Below are 18,773 nucleotides of genomic sequence, written 5' to 3' on the forward strand. Positions count from 1 at the left end.
CAAGCTTGACACAGCACAACTAGATCAACATATTTGTATAATTACAAGCACATTATCAAATACTGAATTATTGATATCTTAATGTACTTTGGCTGATGCTGCATTACTGTAAAAATATCTAATTACCTTCCTTTTATAGTGCTCCATTTGTTTTCATAACTACATATCTGATATCAAGACAGGATTAATGCAGTAGAAGACAGAAAAACACAGTCAGTTCACAAAAGTCACAACTTTATTGCACCTTTATAGTTATCTATAGTGTGGTAAGAGCCACTTTCATTATGAAAGGTCTCTTCCCTGGTCAGAAAAGGTGGTGCGAAATATTGAACCATCAATGCAAAAATGTAGACCGTCCATTCACACCGGTAAATGTTCCTGTGTCAGTTTGAGAGTCACACCCTACGTCGATTTCACAGCTGACAAACACGTCCTATGGAGGTTAGACTGCCGTAGCCCCTCTAGTACGTCACGCACTACAGTGACATAGGGAAGGTCTCACGCGAGAACAGACAACTCTCTCTTAAACACAAATGAACTAACACATTTGCAGATTAATTCTCGAGTTAACATCCACCGACTGATCCGAGTATTAGTAGCACATTAAAGATTCTGTGTCTTTTCTTCTTTAAATTATATATTTATAACATTAAATCCTATACTTTTTATAGCCAATTCAAGGCAACATCTCTAGAATGAAAAGAAATGCATGGGCAAATCTTTACAGCGTCGGAGGGAAACAGGTAGCACAAGATGGACTGTACAGTCTTCTACATTGGCAAAGCATTTTTGTTTATAACGTTAGTTTCTCTATGCATCTGTGCCCGGCTCAGTGCAAGATGATCCCATGGTTTCCACACCTGAAAGACTTTGTATAAAAGAGTTTCTACAGGATGTACAGGATGCAAAATGGTGGTCCGTGGAGAGGGACTACTCTGATATGAAACAGGGGCTTCTGATCAGAGACGAGAATGGGATGCAGGATGTTCTGGGTTCCTGAGTCTTAGCCCAGTTTCTAGGTGACCAGCATGACAGTCAGAAAAATTGCATAGAGATATAAGATACAGGGGGAGGAAAAAGAAATTATTAGCATGTGGCAGTCCCATTCTAACACAGTGCCTGAAGTATAAAATGTAACCCTTTTATTTCAGTACATTGGTAAAGAACAGTTTGTGGCAGAGAATGGAAAGGTCGAATCTCCAGACGGAGAGCTTCTTAACGCTGGACTGATGAGGTGAGCTGCATGGTTAAATAGCTGCACAGTAGATAAAACAACTGCTCCCATTCGAGTTCCCCCAACAACCCCAACATCTACTATGCACATTGCATTACAAACTGTCAGGAAACAGTGACACATTACAGATATGATGAAACTTACAGCCTCTGATGTGTCGTTTGTCAACGCTTCCATAAACTGTTAAACTGTTCATACACAAATCAGTAAAAAACACTGAATCTGAAATGAACCAAATTCATAAAGAAACAAATAGAGGGAGGAGAGCAGAAATAAAAACAAAATCCTTAATATGATTTTGAACCAGTTTCAGACATGCATATCTTTAAAAACAAAAAAAAAAAAAGTGGCAATTTTAAACCTTAATTTTACCAACAATATGCAGGCAAAATTTGGTCCTTAAAAAAGAAGCCACATGGCACAGACACCACAGCAAAAAAAAAAAAAAAAATGACGGCGGATAAAGGCATAAAATAAGAAACTTAAACAGAAATCTTAAAAATAATATATGTTTTAGTGAATAAACAATATTAGATCTTAATAATTTGGTATAAAATAATTTCAAGAGAAGGGTAGAAAAAGGTCACTTTTTTCCCTTGATGTTCAACTTGCTAAGCCCTTGTGTCTGCACAAATATGATCTGAGATTGTGTACAGTTTTCAGCCAAAGCGTGGCTGCAGGCGTACTTTCTCATTCTTAGCCTTACCCCTCTCAAATATGGCAGACTATATTAAATTAATTGCAGCCCGATTGTTCGGATGCCAACATACAGTACTTTATCCGACATGGTTTCTCTTAAATACTGCGTGAATACTACTCGTGGTGTTAAAAAAGGGGGATTATGAGGGAGCAAAATTTTACTGGCCAGTGTTTAATGTTACTGCAGCCGGACGACAACAATTCATATTCCTTTAAAATGGAGTTTGATGAGGGCGGGCTCGTGTCTAATTGAGGAATTTGGGTGTTTAACGTAACAAAAGAAAGATTAAAAAAAAAGTGAGAGAAGGTACAGAAGAGTATGGTATACAGTATTGTTGTCTTGATATCCAGGCAACATGACCTCAACAGCAATTTGGACTCTCAGCGACGGATTCCAAGAAATCTCTTCCCTCCTGGCGTCACAGACCACTTGTTCCGCCTATCCTGGATCTTCTGGAAGATGCTGCTGCCACCTCTCCACTTCTCTCTTTTAAAGTTTTTTATTTTCTTCACCTGTTCGGTCACACGAAAAAAAGACATGGATAAGATAAAGGAGCGTGACAGTGTGACAGGGGGCCTTGAGATTAGCAACACTAAAGGCAAACTGTGATGGCAGGACATTACGGGTGAACTAAAAGATACCACATACAGATATCAGATGTAATTAATTTCCATTACAGAAATCTGGACTAGAATAAACGCCTGATTGTTTTTCAGTTATTTCTTTCACTAGGCAAACAGTGCATGAAAAATGCATGACTGTGAGGCTATAGGGGACATTCTTATCATTTCCTGTTGTGTGTTCTCTTACCTTTCCCCTGTCAAAGTCTTCATCCCACTCGTCAATCACAGTGTCACACCTGGCATGGCGCGCATCTTCAGCGGCATCTCTACTAATGGCGGAAACCTCTCCATCCCAACTGAGGACTAGAAAAGACAAACAAATAACCTATAAAAAGCCATACACAAAACTTATTCTTTTGCTCAGCTGAACAAAAGTATTTCAAGAACTCATACGTGTTTGAGAGACACTCACCGTTGGCTCCGTAGGCCTTATCTGTGGAGTTCCTGAGCAGCTCCTCTACCACCCCGCTTGACTTCTTCCCGTCCCAGCCAGTAGCGGCAGCACGAGTTGGTGTGTCACCTGACACACCGCCATCAGCGGCTGGTGCCTGGCTGCGTTTGTAGCCGTCCTTCACTTGGCTGTCCCACACGACCACTGCGGCTGCATTCGAGATAAAACGGGGATTCAATCTGGCATTCTCAAAGCGTAATGACTCATGTGCTCTTGGTGAAACTGTGAAATGGCTTGTTATTTAAATGAAAGGCTGAGAGGCTGTAGTGATGCAGCCATTTTCAGCAAATGCCTCTGATCAGTGCTGAGCAGTATTGTTAGTTATGTGTTGGCATGGAAACAGGATCACACGTTCATTTCACACCGCAGATTTCATAGTACGAATACACATGCGAGTCAAGGTTCACATACCTGCACCTTGTTTACTTATTTTGCCGTTCTCTGTGGCGGTCATCTTGGAAGGGGGCTCCGCTGCTTCAGGAACTTCATTCTGCCCGTCCGAGCATCGCCTGCTCTCCTCCCACAGTCCCACCTCTTCTTTTAGCCTCTTCTTCTTCCTTTTTAGTTTCTTTTTCAACAGTATTGAATGTCCCGCATCATTCTGAACGACTGTGGCCTTTGTCTCAGAAGTGCTGCTGGAGAAAGAAATTAAGTTCAAGTTCAGTTTCCACGTATTGCAAACAGAGTGGGAACAGCTGTACTGAGCAATGAAAGCAAAGGCAACAGCAGCGGCTTTGCCTGCATTTGACCTTAAATCTTTCCCAAGATCAGCAGATTAAATCTTTTCAGAGAAAGATGTGTGATGTTATTTGCTTTGTGGATAGCTGACTAACCTCATCTGACTGACCTCCCCACCTCAGTTATAAATCACCAGGGTGAAAACATGTTGGATTTTGGAGCAAACATCTCACTCAGTTGTAAGCTTGTTAGTTCCTTTCAATATGGCAAAATCAGCTGATCTGTTTCTGTAATGTCAGGCTTAAAAACACATGCATGCAGGCTGAAATTCAGTCTAGATGTTTTTGTTGGGAGATGCAGTGATTTCATCCAATGAGTATGAACAAATCCACTCATTTTCAAATTCAGCACAGATGGCTTGTTAGACTTATGCGCCCTAACAATCAGACGTCATTTACAATTTTAATGGGGTGCACTTGAATGCACCATGGCGCACATCCTTTGCATTTGAGCAGCTGTACTTTTTTTTTTACTTTGATTTGCTAAGCTGTGGCCACCTCTGCGAACCAGTAGTCTAATTTATGCAATGTCAAATGCCATAGGGTGGAGCTTATGAAGGCGGCGAGCTAAAAACAGTAGTCCACTTTAAAGTTATTGTTTAGCCAAATTTTAGACTCTAGTTAACAAAGCGCACAAAATGCCAATTTCTACATGATGCTGCTTTCAATAGTCATATAATTTTTGTCTCAAATCCCCTGAATTGAATGGAATCGACTTTATGACATCAGCAAATATTTATGTATATCTGTATCATGATGAAATGATATTGCGATTTATGCCCCTGAACAGGAATACATAAAACTGGGCCAAGTACAGGTACAGAAGTACTCCTGTCTTTCTTTCTTAGACAGTTAGTAGGTAGCACACTGCTCCATTGTGAGAGTTTCTATAAGTGTCTGAGCACAGTTCAATGATAGGGCCAACTGGTTGTTATGGAAACAACATTATGTGCACCCTTTCAACAGACAAGAACAATATTGGCAAAACAATTAGAATTATAAACTTCCACCCACATTTCAGCTGCAGAGCACGCTGACGTTGTGTCCTTCAGAGCCTCTGCCAGCTGCATCTTCTTTTTCTTTTTTTTCTTCTTCTTCAACTTCTCAGAGTCCATTTCCTGTTCTTTCTGACTGGACTCGCACTGCTTTGACATCACGGAAGTTAACAGAGGCTCTTGCCGAGACGGTTCTGTGTCTGGATTAGACGTTAGACTCCACATGCCACCCTGACACCAATCCTCCTCCTGGTTGTCCAGATGAGACGGGACGCACTCCCTCTCCTTGACTTTCTCGACATCCTCGTTGTCCCTCTTTCGCTTCTTCTTCTTCTTTTTCCGTTTCTTCTCGCTGGCCGATTCCACAATGTTGGCCGGCGTTGCTGTAGCTGGAGACGCAACTGGCTCTGCTTCGGCCTCCACCTCAGAATGCCGCCTCTTCTTCTTCTTCTTCTTCTTTTGATTGGCCTTTAGAGGGCTGTTGAGGTCTGGTTCTTGGGCCGAGGAGCTGAAGTTGTTGGAAGACTTGGGGTTCTTTGGGCCGGTACTGTGCAGCCCGTTGGTTTTAAGAGAAAGGCTGGCGTTTGGTTTCTGCAGTGTGGAGAGAAGGGACTGTTGTTTGAAGGATCCACTTGAGTGAGCAAAAGGCTGCGATGACTGGACTTTAGGTGAATGGAATGGACCAGCTCTGGGAAGGAAAACAAGAGACAACACCTGGCTTAACTCGGCTCATCTTTATTCTGAGTGCAACGTTATGTGTGGTGCGAGGTGCAGAGTTCCTACCTGTGGGTGTGAGTAGGTGAGGCGAAGGTGAGGGGGTTAAGTTGATTGTGATGCGTGGGGTCACTGGACAGCTGGCGCGGCAAAGGGGGCAGAGCATCAATGCTGCTCGGACTCCGGTTGCGAGCCTGCAGTTATCGACATAAATAAAAACTTGGTGGTCTAAAGAAAATAGCCATGAATGTGACAAAAATAAGGAAGATTAAAAAAGGGATGGCAGGAAAAGATGGAGGGAGGAAAACAAAGAGGAGAGGGTATGGCAGAGAAGAATTAGAAATGGTTAGAAAAAAAGGACAAACTAAAGGAAAAGAAGACAAACTCTAAACAAGAGCTACCATGTGGTTGATTAGACAGGCACACTGGAGATAAAAAACACATTACATACAGCAGGAAATAAACCAGAAAAGGAGAGTTTTTCTTGCCTTAATAAAACTACTTAGTGAAACCAAACCGAAGGTATCATGAGTTTTCACTGAGACAGGAAGTGGTGCTGCTGCTGTGAATGGGAGTGTTCACCTTCTTGGCTGACAGGGCCAGTTTCTTGGCAGGTGGAGGTGACATGGTGCTGGTGGCTTCAGACGTGATGTTGTTGAGGGCCGGGGGCTTGATTTTTGCGGTCTTCTGCTCTTCTGTGCTCTGAGAGCGTTCCACGCTCTTGGCCGGAGACGCCAGGCCGTTGGAGCCTTTCCGAGGGGTCGAGGGCGTCTCTCCTACTGGCGCACTTTTGGTGCCAACGGAGTCCTGGACAAAATAAAAAATGAAAGGAAATTGTTGTAGACCAAAGGATGAATCCATTACAGCTGGCACAGAAATGTTCACAGTATGCAGTACAAACAATATTGACAGCTTCTGTCAGCACTGTCATTTAAATAGCTTGTGTGCATTTTCGCAGATTACTTTTCCTACAGTATGTTTTTAGATCACCGTGAGCGTCTCAATACTTCCACATCTAGTTCAGCACATTTTGGTCTATTTTGGGCCGGTCTAAATGATGATATTAGATGAGAATAACAGCCTTTGAAGTAAGATTCCTGCTTGCCTGTGCCTGTTTCAGTGCAAATATTACCTTTGAGTCAGTGGTGTCGGCAGAGGAAGAGTCAGACAAAGACTTAATTGAGGTAGACGCTGCCATGCCTCTGCCCTCGCCACCTTGCTTTTTCTCCCCATCCGTCCTGCTGACCCCGTTGTTGGAAGGGGTCGGGGTGCTGCTGCGGGACTGCGCTTGGCTCTGCGGGGAGGGCTTCTTCAGCTTCTTGAAGGGCTCTTCGATGGTCGTGGGTCCGCCCGGCAGCTTCGGCGGGCCGTTGGAGGACGACATCCAGTTGGAGAGTCTGGGCTGTGGCAGGGAGCTGACACCGTTCCTGGAAATGGGCAGGCCTAAACCACCATCCATGGACTGGATCTTACGCAGCTGTGCAGGCTCAAGTTTCTGGAAAGAGGAGTATTTTAATTTAACACTTAAAATGAGCTTAGAGTCGAATGAAAGGCTGGCTGTGATTAAGGTCTCATACCTTTGTGACCTGCGGCGAGGAGAGAGGCCCGTTCAGGTTGGCCCTCTTTATCTGCTCAGAGGACGCACTGTTCTTCCCAGGATGCAACATCGCCTGCTTGGTGGTCTGCCCGTCTGCATTCTTCTTGGTTTCAGGGATCCTTTAACATAAAAAACAAAGAGTCCGGTTTATTTTATTATATATCCAGGGAGCAGCAGACATGTTTTTGATCTCTTGCAGCAGCCCCACAGTGTCTTACCTCAGGTAGAAAAGCACATAAGCCTGCTGGTTCAAGACCACTTTGATGTTACTGGAGTGCACCATTGAATCATTCATTTGGTACCACTGTCCATTGCTTGCCTAAGATGAAAAAAGTTTTTTTTTAATAGAAACTTCTTATAGCTTAGCAGCTAACATCTGCATTAAAGTAAATCCTCTGAAACAACAAGGTGGCTCATCTCAAGGAGTTTGTCCTGAGATTTTCAAATAAATTCAAAAAAGAAAAACAAACAAAAAAAGGAATGTTCAGTCACTCATCTTACCTTGACATAGCAGTAATAATGGCCAGCATGACAACTGTAGCCAGAGTGCACCAGAACAGCATAGAGGCCGTACATAACGGGGTCGCCTGAGCTCTGAGACATGTAGGGTCGGATGTTCAGGAATTCTGGGTAACCAACGTCCTGAGAAATACAGACGACAGAAACATGAGCTCGCAGAGAAACGAGACAGCACTTGCAAAACGGCAGACGGTGTGAGATTCCTCTGTTAACCTTTGTTATTTTTCCTCCGCTGAAGTTGGCGAACCTCTTCAGTGAGAGGGTCAGTACGTTCGAGGTTCGATGGACTGTGAAGCGCTTGGTGGCTGGCACTTTCTTTTTGCACCTGAGGGAGACAAAAGAAACTCACGATAAGTTTTCTCTTAACGTGAATATTTGAGAAAGGCAGATTCACTTAAATGAGTAAATGTAGGATGCTGTTGGACGAGAAAAGCTACACTCACTTGGCACACATGTAGGCATTCTCTCCACTGAGTACGTCTGGTTTAACAAACAGTTCCAGCGCTCGCACAATGTTTGCTGCTTGCTGCAAGACAAAAACATAAATACAAAATATTAGACACTTATTATATATTTCCACAGAGGTGAAGGTTATGTTGAGATCTTGTGTAACATACCCGAATCTCTACCGCAATGTCAAGGTAAGGGTCATACGTGTCCGACACACTTTTACAAATAGAGCATTTCACTGAAACACAAGATTAAAAAACATATAAGTCATTTAGCAAGTTGATGTAGTGTTAGTGGAGTATTTTACACTCTACCCCACTTCCTGTAAACAGAACAGTACAGCAGTAACAACTGCCTCTGACTCTCAGATCAAACATTAAGGGGAAACACATTCACATGTTTCTACCTCAGATCTAAGTGGCATCGGTTACTGGACCAAACTGACACTTTCACCAAAGGTTTTAATTTGTTTCATCAACTAAAACAGCTGCATCTTGAAAATATACAATGTTATAAGTCTGGTCTGATAGATAAATAACCACACACAACTAAAAGTTACAAAAGTGGAAAAATAACAATAGTGCACAGCTGTATGGGCATTCTTTCCCTCACATTTCCATCCGTCACATAGTTAAAAAATTAAATAAATTAGAACATTCAGTACCTCGCGACCTGAGGTAACCTCCAAAGATCTGATGCACCAGTGTTGTGGCCTGGGTCTGCCTGTCGAGCCTACAGACAGGAAGGAAGGAAAACATCATCAAAACAACATTCATATGAAGCATATTCATGCCTTTAACCTGCAACAATAAAAAGCCTTACTTCGGGTAGCCATTGAGACAGGCTTTCTGCATGGCATCGATGGTGTACCGCAAAAACTCATGAGCGTCCTCTTGGCTCCCGAAGCGAAAATGCCTGGCAATTTCTGTAGGAGACAAAAGTGTGTATTAGCTGTGAGCTAATTAGAGCCCTTTATCACAATTTTTATTACAGCACTTACTTTAGCCTCACCACCTACTGAAAATGGGTTTGTAATTACAAGTGCTTTAAATTTCAGGTGAGCAGATGTGTTTTTTTTTCTGCACAGGAACAAATGCTCAAAAATGTTAAGACACTGAAAAGGCAGATTTCTTTATAATCGCATTATGTCAACGATGATCCGCAGACATACTGACAACAAAGGGACGGCTCGAGGAAGCATTTATAACAGTCTTTTGTTCTGCCAGCGCTCGTATTCTCTAAAAATATGTTTCTGCAAAACAGCAGAGAAGAGGCTTCAATAAAAGAAAAGCGTTTCAATTCTTTAAAACGTCCTGTCAGGCCACAACTTCACAGGCTACTTTCAGCATTTGTTTCAAAAATCATTCAGATTATTCAAGAGTAGCAGCTTAGACCGTCGTTTTAACTATATAAGATGTTTATGAATAGGAATAGGCACCTGCACACGTTATAAAGCAGTACTCGGTGGAGATTTAGGTCTATTTTAAGGTTAAAGAGTACAATTTCATGGGCACTTAGCTTCCCTTCTGAGGTTAGTATCTCAGACATACATTCAACGGCGACCTAATAAAAAGCTTACAGTCACTTACTGACTCCAGCCAACTGTCTCATCTGAAAGTCTCACATTAGAGATAATGTAGCTCTGAAACCATTTGCCTCGACTGTTATTTCCTAATGGAACGGAGGAAAGTACGAGATGGTAGAATTATGGTGTGGTCATCACCACATTCCCAGCATAGGACAGTGAGTCACCCCTGAGTGGGAAAAAGGAACGAGACACCATCGCTCTAATGACCTGTTCAGGGCAGCTTTCAGGATGAGGGAGGCAACATCTTGAAGATATGAACTCGCACAATTTTGTTTCCTTCGCAAGACCCCGGCTGTGAGATCCTGAAGCGGTTTCAGGATCAGTTGGAGGAAGTTTTTAAAATTTTAGCGTGATGACACTGCGAGTATTTGCATTTTTATGGGAGGGTGGGCTGGCGGGTTGAGAAAGAGGCACAGATGTTTAAAGTTTATTGTTCAATCTAGCTGTGGAGGCATGTTTCTATCTGCATGGGGGAGTTAATGTCAAGGGAAACCACAAGACCAGGGCTGTAGCCAGGATTTTATAAATACTGAGGTCATCAGGGGCATGAACCCTACATTTTTTTTAAAGACTCTGGTTCATATATGTATGCATTTTACTGCATTTTGAGGGTTCATCACTTGGGCAATATTGTTGTCAACAGCCTCAAATGTATACAAATAATGTTAGGAAGTGCTGATGTTTACAGTGCTCGACAAACTGAAATGAATAAATCAACTCCAAATATTATTTAAGTACACTAAATGAGGTATCTATGAAACATTTCGGTAATCATAACCGAACACAAATCTGTGCGTCATTTTCATGTTTGCAAAGATACCGATGCAGTAAAGCGCAGCATTGGGGAGCAAAAAAAACCCTAAATATTTTGTCCTTACATAATCTTTAGCAGCACAGAGACACAGGGGTGAATGACTTCTGTCTCAATCATAAACAAACATAGTTGTTGCCCTGATGCAACTCCTTCATCACACTGAACCTCGTGCAAAGTCTGGCACGGGCCACTTTAGAAGCAGCTGATAACACACAGCGTGACTGCAGCAAGGTGGGCTAATTAAACTGTTTATTCTGCCGTGCAGTGCAACATTTGTCATCATGTATTTCCCACTGTTAATGTTTTTTGGGCATGTCACGTTTTAAACTCATTTTCAGTTAATAGCCTTTGGGCTCCTGTTGTGAAACTAGTCACAAGGAATAGAGGTCCCTTGCCCACAGAGTGACTGACAGGACCGTACTGTGTGAACTTGTTACATATACGTTACATAATGTAACGAGAGCTGGTTTAGGTTTGCTGGTGAGACGATACTCACCTTTCCTCAAAACATGACGTACAGCTTTGTCACTTTCATTCAACGTTTAAGGAAATATATGTATTGAAATGTAAAGACCCAGAAAAATGACCTTGGCGTCCTCAGTGGAAGCTACGGCCTGCATAAAAAACACATCCAGTACATCTCTCTCTATGTCCGGGCTGAAAAGAAGCAAAATCGGTGGATGGAACATTTTTTGTGCTAAAGCTGCTCCTCTCAGCCTGCAGTCACAAGGAGACAGAGAGGGCATCGGGGAAGGAGGAGGGGTGGAGGGGGGAAATGGAAAAAAAAAAAGAGGCGCAGGAGGTGGAGACATGATTGCAGCAGCACATAAGGACGAAGCAGGCAGGTAGGGAGGGGACTGGGATGGAGGGAGGGCTCCTCCTGTGTGACTCAAGCACAGCGCTTCACCAAGTCAAGGTGCAACTCACACCTCTTCTCCACTCTCCACACGGTGTTCATTCACAGCCTGCAGCCACACCGCTCCACTTTTGGACTGCAGTTACTGGCTGCTGTCACATGGGACACCGTGGCTAGTGTTGCGTCATCGTGCTTCTGGCAGTTATTCAACAACAACTCAAAAAAAAAAGCAGGTGTCTGTGTTTCTTGACACAACCTACACTGAAAAGTAGAGAGGAAAAACTGCTCTGACACAGTCTGGCAGTGTTGAAAGAAGCTGGTGGTCTTACTTTTCAGGTCTCTGATGAAGGAGACAGGCTTGATGGCGTTGCCCGTGTTGGCAAAAGCTTGGATGATGTGGTTCTGCATTACACAGATCATACAGAAGCCTGACTGGTGACCTGAAACACAGACAGCAAACAACAAAGAGAAGCACAGTTATTAGAAAAAAATGATACATGTGTTATCATGGGCTTATTATAGGCTGGTGGTATTCACAAAAAATACTAAGTTAACATTTTAAACAAATCTTCTGAAGTGTGTTTGCATTCAAAAGGTGAAAAATAATCATTTTGATCATTTTATTCTTAAAAATGAAGGACAGTGGTGATGACTGAAAGGCGCTCAGCACCTTACTTTGCTTTTCTCCCCCATGTACGGCTTCATCTTTAATTACTGAAGTATAATCTAAGCTGCAAAAGCAAATTCATACTGTAAACCCTGGTGAACAGTGTCTGGTTATGGCAGAAAACAAAGGGATGCTTGAAACTTCAAATTTGGATGCAAAATCAGATCAATCTAATCTAAATGATTGGTAAAATACACAACACACGTGAGCAAATTAACTTTTAAAAAGCAGTAGAAAGTGAGTGTGTTTGTTGTTTGATTGCTGATGCTCATTATTTCAAGAATTTAACACACAGCACTGAACCTTTGAAGTCAGCGAGTCTTGTTTCACAGCCTGAATGAAGTGATTGTGAGCTAACTGGCCAGCTGAAGCAGCTGTTTTTGTTTTTCTTCTTCAGCTGCTTTGGCTTGAATTCCAGAGTGACATTCAGCCGCATGTGTCTGAACGTACAGTCACAGTAGCTCGTGGTGTCATTTCCATAACTTGAAGGTTCCACATCATGCTCATTTGCAGGGTTACAATGTTTGTCATGCTTTTCAAATAACATTTTTCTCGTACTGTCCATTGCTGAAGTGCCTCTATTAACCCTCTGGTGCCTTTCTCTTTAAGGCCGCCCTCAGCCAGTCTGTTCTGATTGGTCGGTTCTCGCAGGCCTGAGCAGGCACCGCCCATCATGCTCCTGCATCAGCTCTGCTGGTGTTTTTGCAACCGTGGCTGAGGGTGACAAATGTTGTCACATCACACCTTCAGGAAAGTCCTGGCAGTTCATTTGAAAGCACATTTTCTTAATACATGTGCATTTGTCCAGATTGGATGTTATAACACCTTTGCAATATCTATATAGCTCCATTAAGTGCTTTAAGATTAATAATAGACAGGAAATCTCACTTTTTACAATATGGGAACTTTGCAGGTGTTTTCAGAAAAATATAGGTAAATGAGAGTGTACGTGCCCCGAGTCTGGCTGCATTTTAAGAGCTTGATTCAAATACTCACAGGCACGGCTGTGCTCCTTTGAGAGTAAGTAGTTGGCAAGTGGAGGAGTGTAGGTGAGACACTGCACGGTGGAGTTGAGGAAGCAGGTGTTCCCGAGGTTGTGGAGGCCGGCTCCCACCCTGTACACACGCTCCCATTTGAGGGTAAGCTTGTTTCCTGGAAAGAGCATCTTTTGCGGGGCGGGGATCCCATCGCTCTGGCCCCCGACCACGTTCTCTGAGACTGAAGGAGGGGATTCGATTATCAAAAAGGTATTATACAGGACTTAGAAACTGAGCTTTCAGGCCTGGTAAAGCAAATATGACAACATTTTGAACCATCCAGTTCAATCCGAGAGCTTACCTTGCCTCTTTATTTGGGCAGGCTCTGTGGCCTTCTGGCTCGTAGCGCCCTCATTCCTGGGATTGAGGATCACATATTTGTTCTTCAGGCTGTCCAGCTGATAAGAGAAACCCTTGCTGGCAGGTTCAAACTCTATCTTCTGCAAAAGGACTTTCTTGGCAGAAGAGGCCAGCAGCTTGTTGAGGTCGCCTTCATCGCCCGTCTCCTTTCGACCAGGTTTTAATGCCTCCTTGAGTTTATCAACTATCGGCATTGTTGGAACATCACTGCAGAGAAAGTCGGATTTGGAGTCAGTGTATAGAATTATAGAACAGCATAGAATTGACATTAGCGGTGTGATGACATTAGCGGTGTGATGCTTCGACGACGTGTTATGTGTTCGACCCACAGCTCTGAGATTTTTAAAGCAACTAGCAGCAATTTGTAGTGAACTAAAAGAAGGACTCAATGTCTTCAACTTCAGGAGACATCGAGGTCTGGGAGCTCACAACCATCCAGCAGAGGAAGAGATCACCTGGCATATAACAGTGAGGTAAACTATTGTTGCCATCTGATGTGATCAAGAAATAAAAGTAAGAGTTAATCAAATATATATTGAATTCTATGTCTCAGGGTGTACTTTCTGCCACTAGAGGTCTCTCAATCAAAACAGTAAAAACAAAGACATAATTGGATGACCTTGATTGTGAAGCTGTATTGGATCATGGAAGTTGTTGTCTTCACTGTTCAACCAACATTGCTGATTAAATCATATCTACGTCACTCAGGCAAGCATGTTCACAGACTAGGTAATGTTTTAAAAATGTAAAGTTATGTCTTTACCCCGTTTACATCCTTCCTCACTCTGTGACTCTCTCGGGGGTGTTACAGCGAAAGACGACCAACTAAAATGCACCTTTACCTTGTATAAAATAATTGGTTTCTGCGGTATGAAATTCAATGTGCAAAAATCATTTTGCACATTGTAAGAATACAACTGAACCAAACATATTACAAAGGTCTGTTTATTTTATAGACATTATAATGCCTAAAAGTTACACATTATATCTTAAAAACAGCCCAATAACGTGCCTGTCCACCAGCAGGTACCTCTCCAGGACATACATCCTGACGTGGCTCTACAAGGGATGCGAGCACTGAGTGCATCTGAGGAGCCAGCTGGGTGTTGGCAGCTGTCCCCACAGTTATGCAAGCCATGAGACGTTGGTCACATAGGGTGGGGGGGGGGGGGGAGTGTATGAGACAGAAGAGCATTTAAAGCACATAAGGTGTAAGCAGCTGCCAGGTCAGACACTTACAATTTGTTTAGCCAGCATCAATGTTTTTATTGTTATCACCCAGCAAGTGGCATGTATCTTCAGTAAAGCTCCTAACATCTGGTCATCTGGACTATCAGTGACATGAGAGATAAGATAACAAATGTGGCTTGAAAGAAAATACAACATTTACATTAGCTGTCTGCTGTCCCTTTAAATACAGTGTAGCTGAGTGCACTAAAAAGGACCATTTCAGTGTAGATAACAGTGTGTGCACATTTCCACAACAACCGTCTGCCAGAGTCAGCTCAGTGAATGACTTCTGACGTGTGATTTTCTACAAAAGGCAGCAGGCAGGCAAAATGTGTTTGACGCTGACTGAGGAGCGTGTAAACTGCATCGTTCAGTCTCTAATTCCTTTCATTTTGCTGGGGATGGAGCAGAAGTGAGCCTGAACACAACAAACCCCTGTAAAAGTGAAAGCATCACATCATGGAGATGTTACGGCGCTACATTAAAACCACCACAGGCATGGAGAGTGCGGTGATGAGACTCGTGTTCATAAGAGTGGGCAGTGACGTCAGGAGAAGCGAAGGAGGGCTGAACATGCATTGTATGCACAAGGGCGAGCTGACCTTCACGTGCCGCTGATACGGATACAACTAAGAACGACACAGCCCAGAGGGATGAGGATAACTGCAGTGATGCAATGTTAATACACTGACCTGAACAAGGTGTTTGATCATGCTCCCCTGTCACAACAATTACTAACGTCGTTTATGCACAGCGCACAGTAACTTTCCAATGTTTGTGGCATTTTAGCAGCTACATCTGCTCATACAAGGTACCTGCATTCCACAATATTAGTGTTATCAAAGTAAATATATTTCAAGTTCATAAGAAGCTTCTGGTCTGTTAGGAAATCACATTTTGTGAAATTACATTTTTTTAAAAAGTCACTATTCAATCAAAAGCATCCTTCTGTTTTTGAAGGGGGACTCGTTTTTGTGTTCATGCACATCAGTAATGTAAGCAATTATATTAATTGTACCTTATACCTTTCACCATGATAACCATCTCAGAAAAATCATCATGTACAGTTTTTAACATTGTACACTGACCACTGCGTTTGTCAGTTTGTGTCCAGCTTGCCTCAAGCATCCATGTATCAATGCATCAATACAATGATGGCGTAAAATCACAATCTGTTTAAATACAAATTCCTTCAAGGCTCATTTGTGTGTTCTCTAATGAGTTACTTTGGTTATACAAACTCATACTTCGGAAATAATACTCACAATGACATACTTGGATACATCAGTCGATTTGTCAATGGCAGAAAAAGCTACTTTCTTAGGTTTCCTCCAAGTCTATTACCACATCTTAACAATAGGACTAATACATACACATGTGGACAGCACATAGCCTGTATCAAAGAGGCTCAAGTTTAATAAAATGTTAATTTTAGCCAATTTCTTATGGCACTGTTATCAGACTGCAAAATGCACTTAGTGTTAACAACAGCAGCATTTCAAACCTGCGCTTAAGATGTGTAGAATTTACTTTCTATTTAACTATTTGCTGTTATTTGCCCCCTAAATTCAATCATGTCCATTTGAAAACAGACAGGGTTATCTGAGGAGTCTGCTAGAATGGTGCATTTGAGTCCAAACCTTGGGACAACATAAAAGTGACACTTATCAGAAGTGTTCAGAGGACTGTCGGCAGGACTTGACCCCTTGAGGTCAAGCACTAGAAATAATCTGTAAGACTATAATGCATTTTGAGCAACAACTCATCAAGAAACTACATGTTTTGGTCTTGGACTGCTTGGCTATGACTCCAAGAAATGCCATTCTTTTCTATCTTCTACTATTTTACAGAAAAAACAATCAACCAATGAATTCACAAAACAATCAGGACTGTATCAGTAATGTAAATAATGCCAGTTGCAGGCCTATTACTAATGTAAATGGTACAATACGCAGTATTGTTATCGCAACTTTATTAGCTAGTGTGAACAATATGAATCATGTATTATGAGAAAAGCATAACTAAATAATGTAACTATCTTTTGGTCAACTATTCATAAACGTAAATATATTGCTGGCGCAAATAATGCTGCTGGACCACTTAATATTCAAATAACAAATACAACAACAGCATAACAGATGTTATGTGTGCATTATTGATATAAAAAAAAACATTTAGAAGTAGCACCTCTAATGTCAAAGTTGTGTAAAACGCGAACGGTGGACTTTTTGAGAAGCACCTGAAGGCAGCACAGCCATTGCTGTCACTTCTAAAATCTCTCCACTGTTCTTGATTGATTAGACGACTAGTTAGTCATCCGATTTAACAAATTAATAGTATTCCTGGTTGGTAATTGTCTCGAACAACTCCAGCTCAGCTTCTGTGCACCAGCCGGAGTCAACTCACAGGGCCAGTCATCATGGCTTAAAATGCTAAGTTGCTAACACCAGCCACAGCTAACGTTAATGTCGACTGGGACGGCATCTTGTTTGGACACAAAACGCCGCCATTGCTTCGGTATATACCTCTTCATAATAAACTGTGTGTGTTTTTCTGTTGTCTGACGTATCATTGTCTGTCTTTTCACGCTAGCAGCAGAAAATTAGCCAGCGAGCTAACTTAACGTGGCGAGGGGCTCCAGCCTCTCTCACTGCTGCAATGTGGGTTAGCATCCGAGCGTCCAGGTGGCTAACAACCCCTAAACCGCCGCGTCCTGCCTGTTTCTTCCACAACACCGCCCTGGAAATACATGCTAGCGGTTGTTACGTAAATCAAAATGGCGTTTATTCGCTCACCTTTCGTTCAATCGTCCAAAATCGTTGACAGTACAGGGGTCTGCTTCCTCAGCTGTAGCTCTCGACTCTGGTATTTTCGCCCATGCTGCATTATCAGAGGGCGGCGACAGCGGTGACTGACAGGGATCAAAGGCCAATCAGAGAACAGGTCACGCCGTAGCTGCAAGGTTCAGCCAATCAGCGCCCGAGCTGACGTTTCGCTGTCGGCAGAGAGCCGCACGTGACTTCCAACCAGCGCTGTTTACCATTGATGCAATCGGCGCGATTCATGTGAACACATTTCAATGCAGCTGCAAAGAGCGCTGAAAAGGAAAGAAAAAGCCCCTCTGTGGTGCTCTGCAGTCATGTAGAGCTTGCATCACCGTGAGGACATGAAGCTGCATTTGGCTCGCTCAGATATGAAGGACCCCCCACGAGGAATTAAACCACTTCCCTCGTGTCTGATCCCCTTATTGCTGCTGATTTCAACCTGCTCAGTATCTGGATGTTAAAATTTGAGCAAATTGCAGCCATGTTAGGTAACCCCTCACCCACTCCATACTCATTAAAATCATTATCATCATTAACTGATTAAAATAATAGAGCACAATAGTCACAGATGATCGAATTTCATCCTTGAGTGGATTTAGATATATGGAATTTATTGCAGTGTTAAAAACCGCCGTTAAAATCTAAATCATTTTATTTAGAAATCACGAGATTATAGTATTAATAGTGGTACACTGGTGCACATGTATAGGCTCGTGAAGGAATGTCAGTGAATGTCACATGTCGTTGCCTCCACAAGGCGGCAGCAGATTGCAATAACTACTCTGTAAGTCTCTTAAACGGTAACTCCACTTTTTTTTACATATTCAAAGTGTGTTAACAGGTCTTGCGGAGTACTACTGAATATGTCGAGAAAAACTATGATCTACTTCTACGAAGCATTTTGTGACACCAGAGGAAGTGGCATGTAATCTGATAAAGTTCCCCAGTGTTGTCATTGAGTGGCTGAACTGCATTCTGGGTAATGTAGGCACCAGGTTTGCATGGAATAAAATGGCATTATTTCTGGTTCTGCTGTATTGATTTTGACAGTATGTTTATGAACTGTCCATAACGAGTCCTGCAGTGTTATACTACTTTTCACAACCTGGTGCCGACATTACCCATAATGCAATGCCACTGAATGTCATCACTAGAGACAGTTTGTTCACAGTACTACTACTGAATGTGTGAAAACTATTATGAAACCTTCTTGGGCTTTCAGAGGAAGTTGCATGTAATCTGATAAATTCCGCCATTGTTGTCACTGAGTGGCTAACTTGCATTGTGGGTAATGTAGGCAACAGGTTTTGAAAAGGAAGGATTTATGGAATAATAAATCTCTGGTTCTGTTGTATCGGGTTTGATCATTTGTTTTT

At 42.5% G+C, this 18,773-nt stretch overlaps 1 protein-coding gene across 2 annotated transcripts; it reads right to left on the reverse strand.

The window, feature by feature from the left end:
* Positions 1–217: 217 nt before the first annotated feature.
* Positions 218–17,478, reverse strand: usp36 (ubiquitin specific peptidase 36). 2 transcript variants are annotated; one of them, XM_037089138.1, is made up of 20 exons: positions 17,368–17,478; positions 13,284–13,549; positions 12,942–13,163; positions 11,608–11,718; positions 8,843–8,945; positions 8,685–8,752; positions 8,188–8,258; positions 8,014–8,096; positions 7,784–7,895; positions 7,553–7,693; positions 7,270–7,370; positions 7,032–7,170; positions 6,587–6,949; positions 6,037–6,261; positions 5,524–5,648; positions 4,760–5,428; positions 3,420–3,640; positions 2,970–3,158; positions 2,745–2,860; positions 218–2,446 (listed from the first exon to the last, which is right to left on the reverse strand). In XM_037089138.1, exons 2-20 carry the CDS (start codon positions 13,534–13,536, stop codon positions 2,315–2,317), a joined length of 3,444 nt encoding a protein of 1,147 aa, XP_036945033.1. In that variant the 5' UTR covers positions 13,537–13,549; positions 17,368–17,478; the 3' UTR covers positions 218–2,314. The 2 variants fall into 2 exon arrangements, with proteins under 2 accessions (XP_036945033.1, XP_036945032.1); XM_037089137.1 differs by having other exon boundaries at positions 3,420–3,643.
* Positions 17,479–18,773: the final 1,295 nt, after the last annotated feature.

Source organism: Acanthopagrus latus, chromosome 23 (genome assembly GCF_904848185.1).
Source record: "Acanthopagrus latus isolate v.2019 chromosome 23, fAcaLat1.1, whole genome shotgun sequence".
Lineage (NCBI taxonomy): Eukaryota > Metazoa > Chordata > Actinopteri > Spariformes > Sparidae > Acanthopagrus > Acanthopagrus latus.

Bases quoted from the DNA above. Each gene is read 5' to 3' on its own strand.
- usp36 (XM_037089137.1), bottom strand. From the start codon at position 13,536: ATGCCGATAGTTGATAAACTCAAGGAGGCATTAAAACCTGGTCGAAAG. The intron at 8,946-11,607 runs GTAAGACCACCA...TGTCTCCTACAG, and splicing joins CTTCATCAGAGACCTGAAAA to AAATTGCCAGGCATTTTCGC. The intron at 8,259-8,684 runs GTACTGAATGTT...CTTGTGTTTCAG, and splicing joins AGGTTACCTCAGGTCGCGAG to TGAAATGCTCTATTTGTAAA.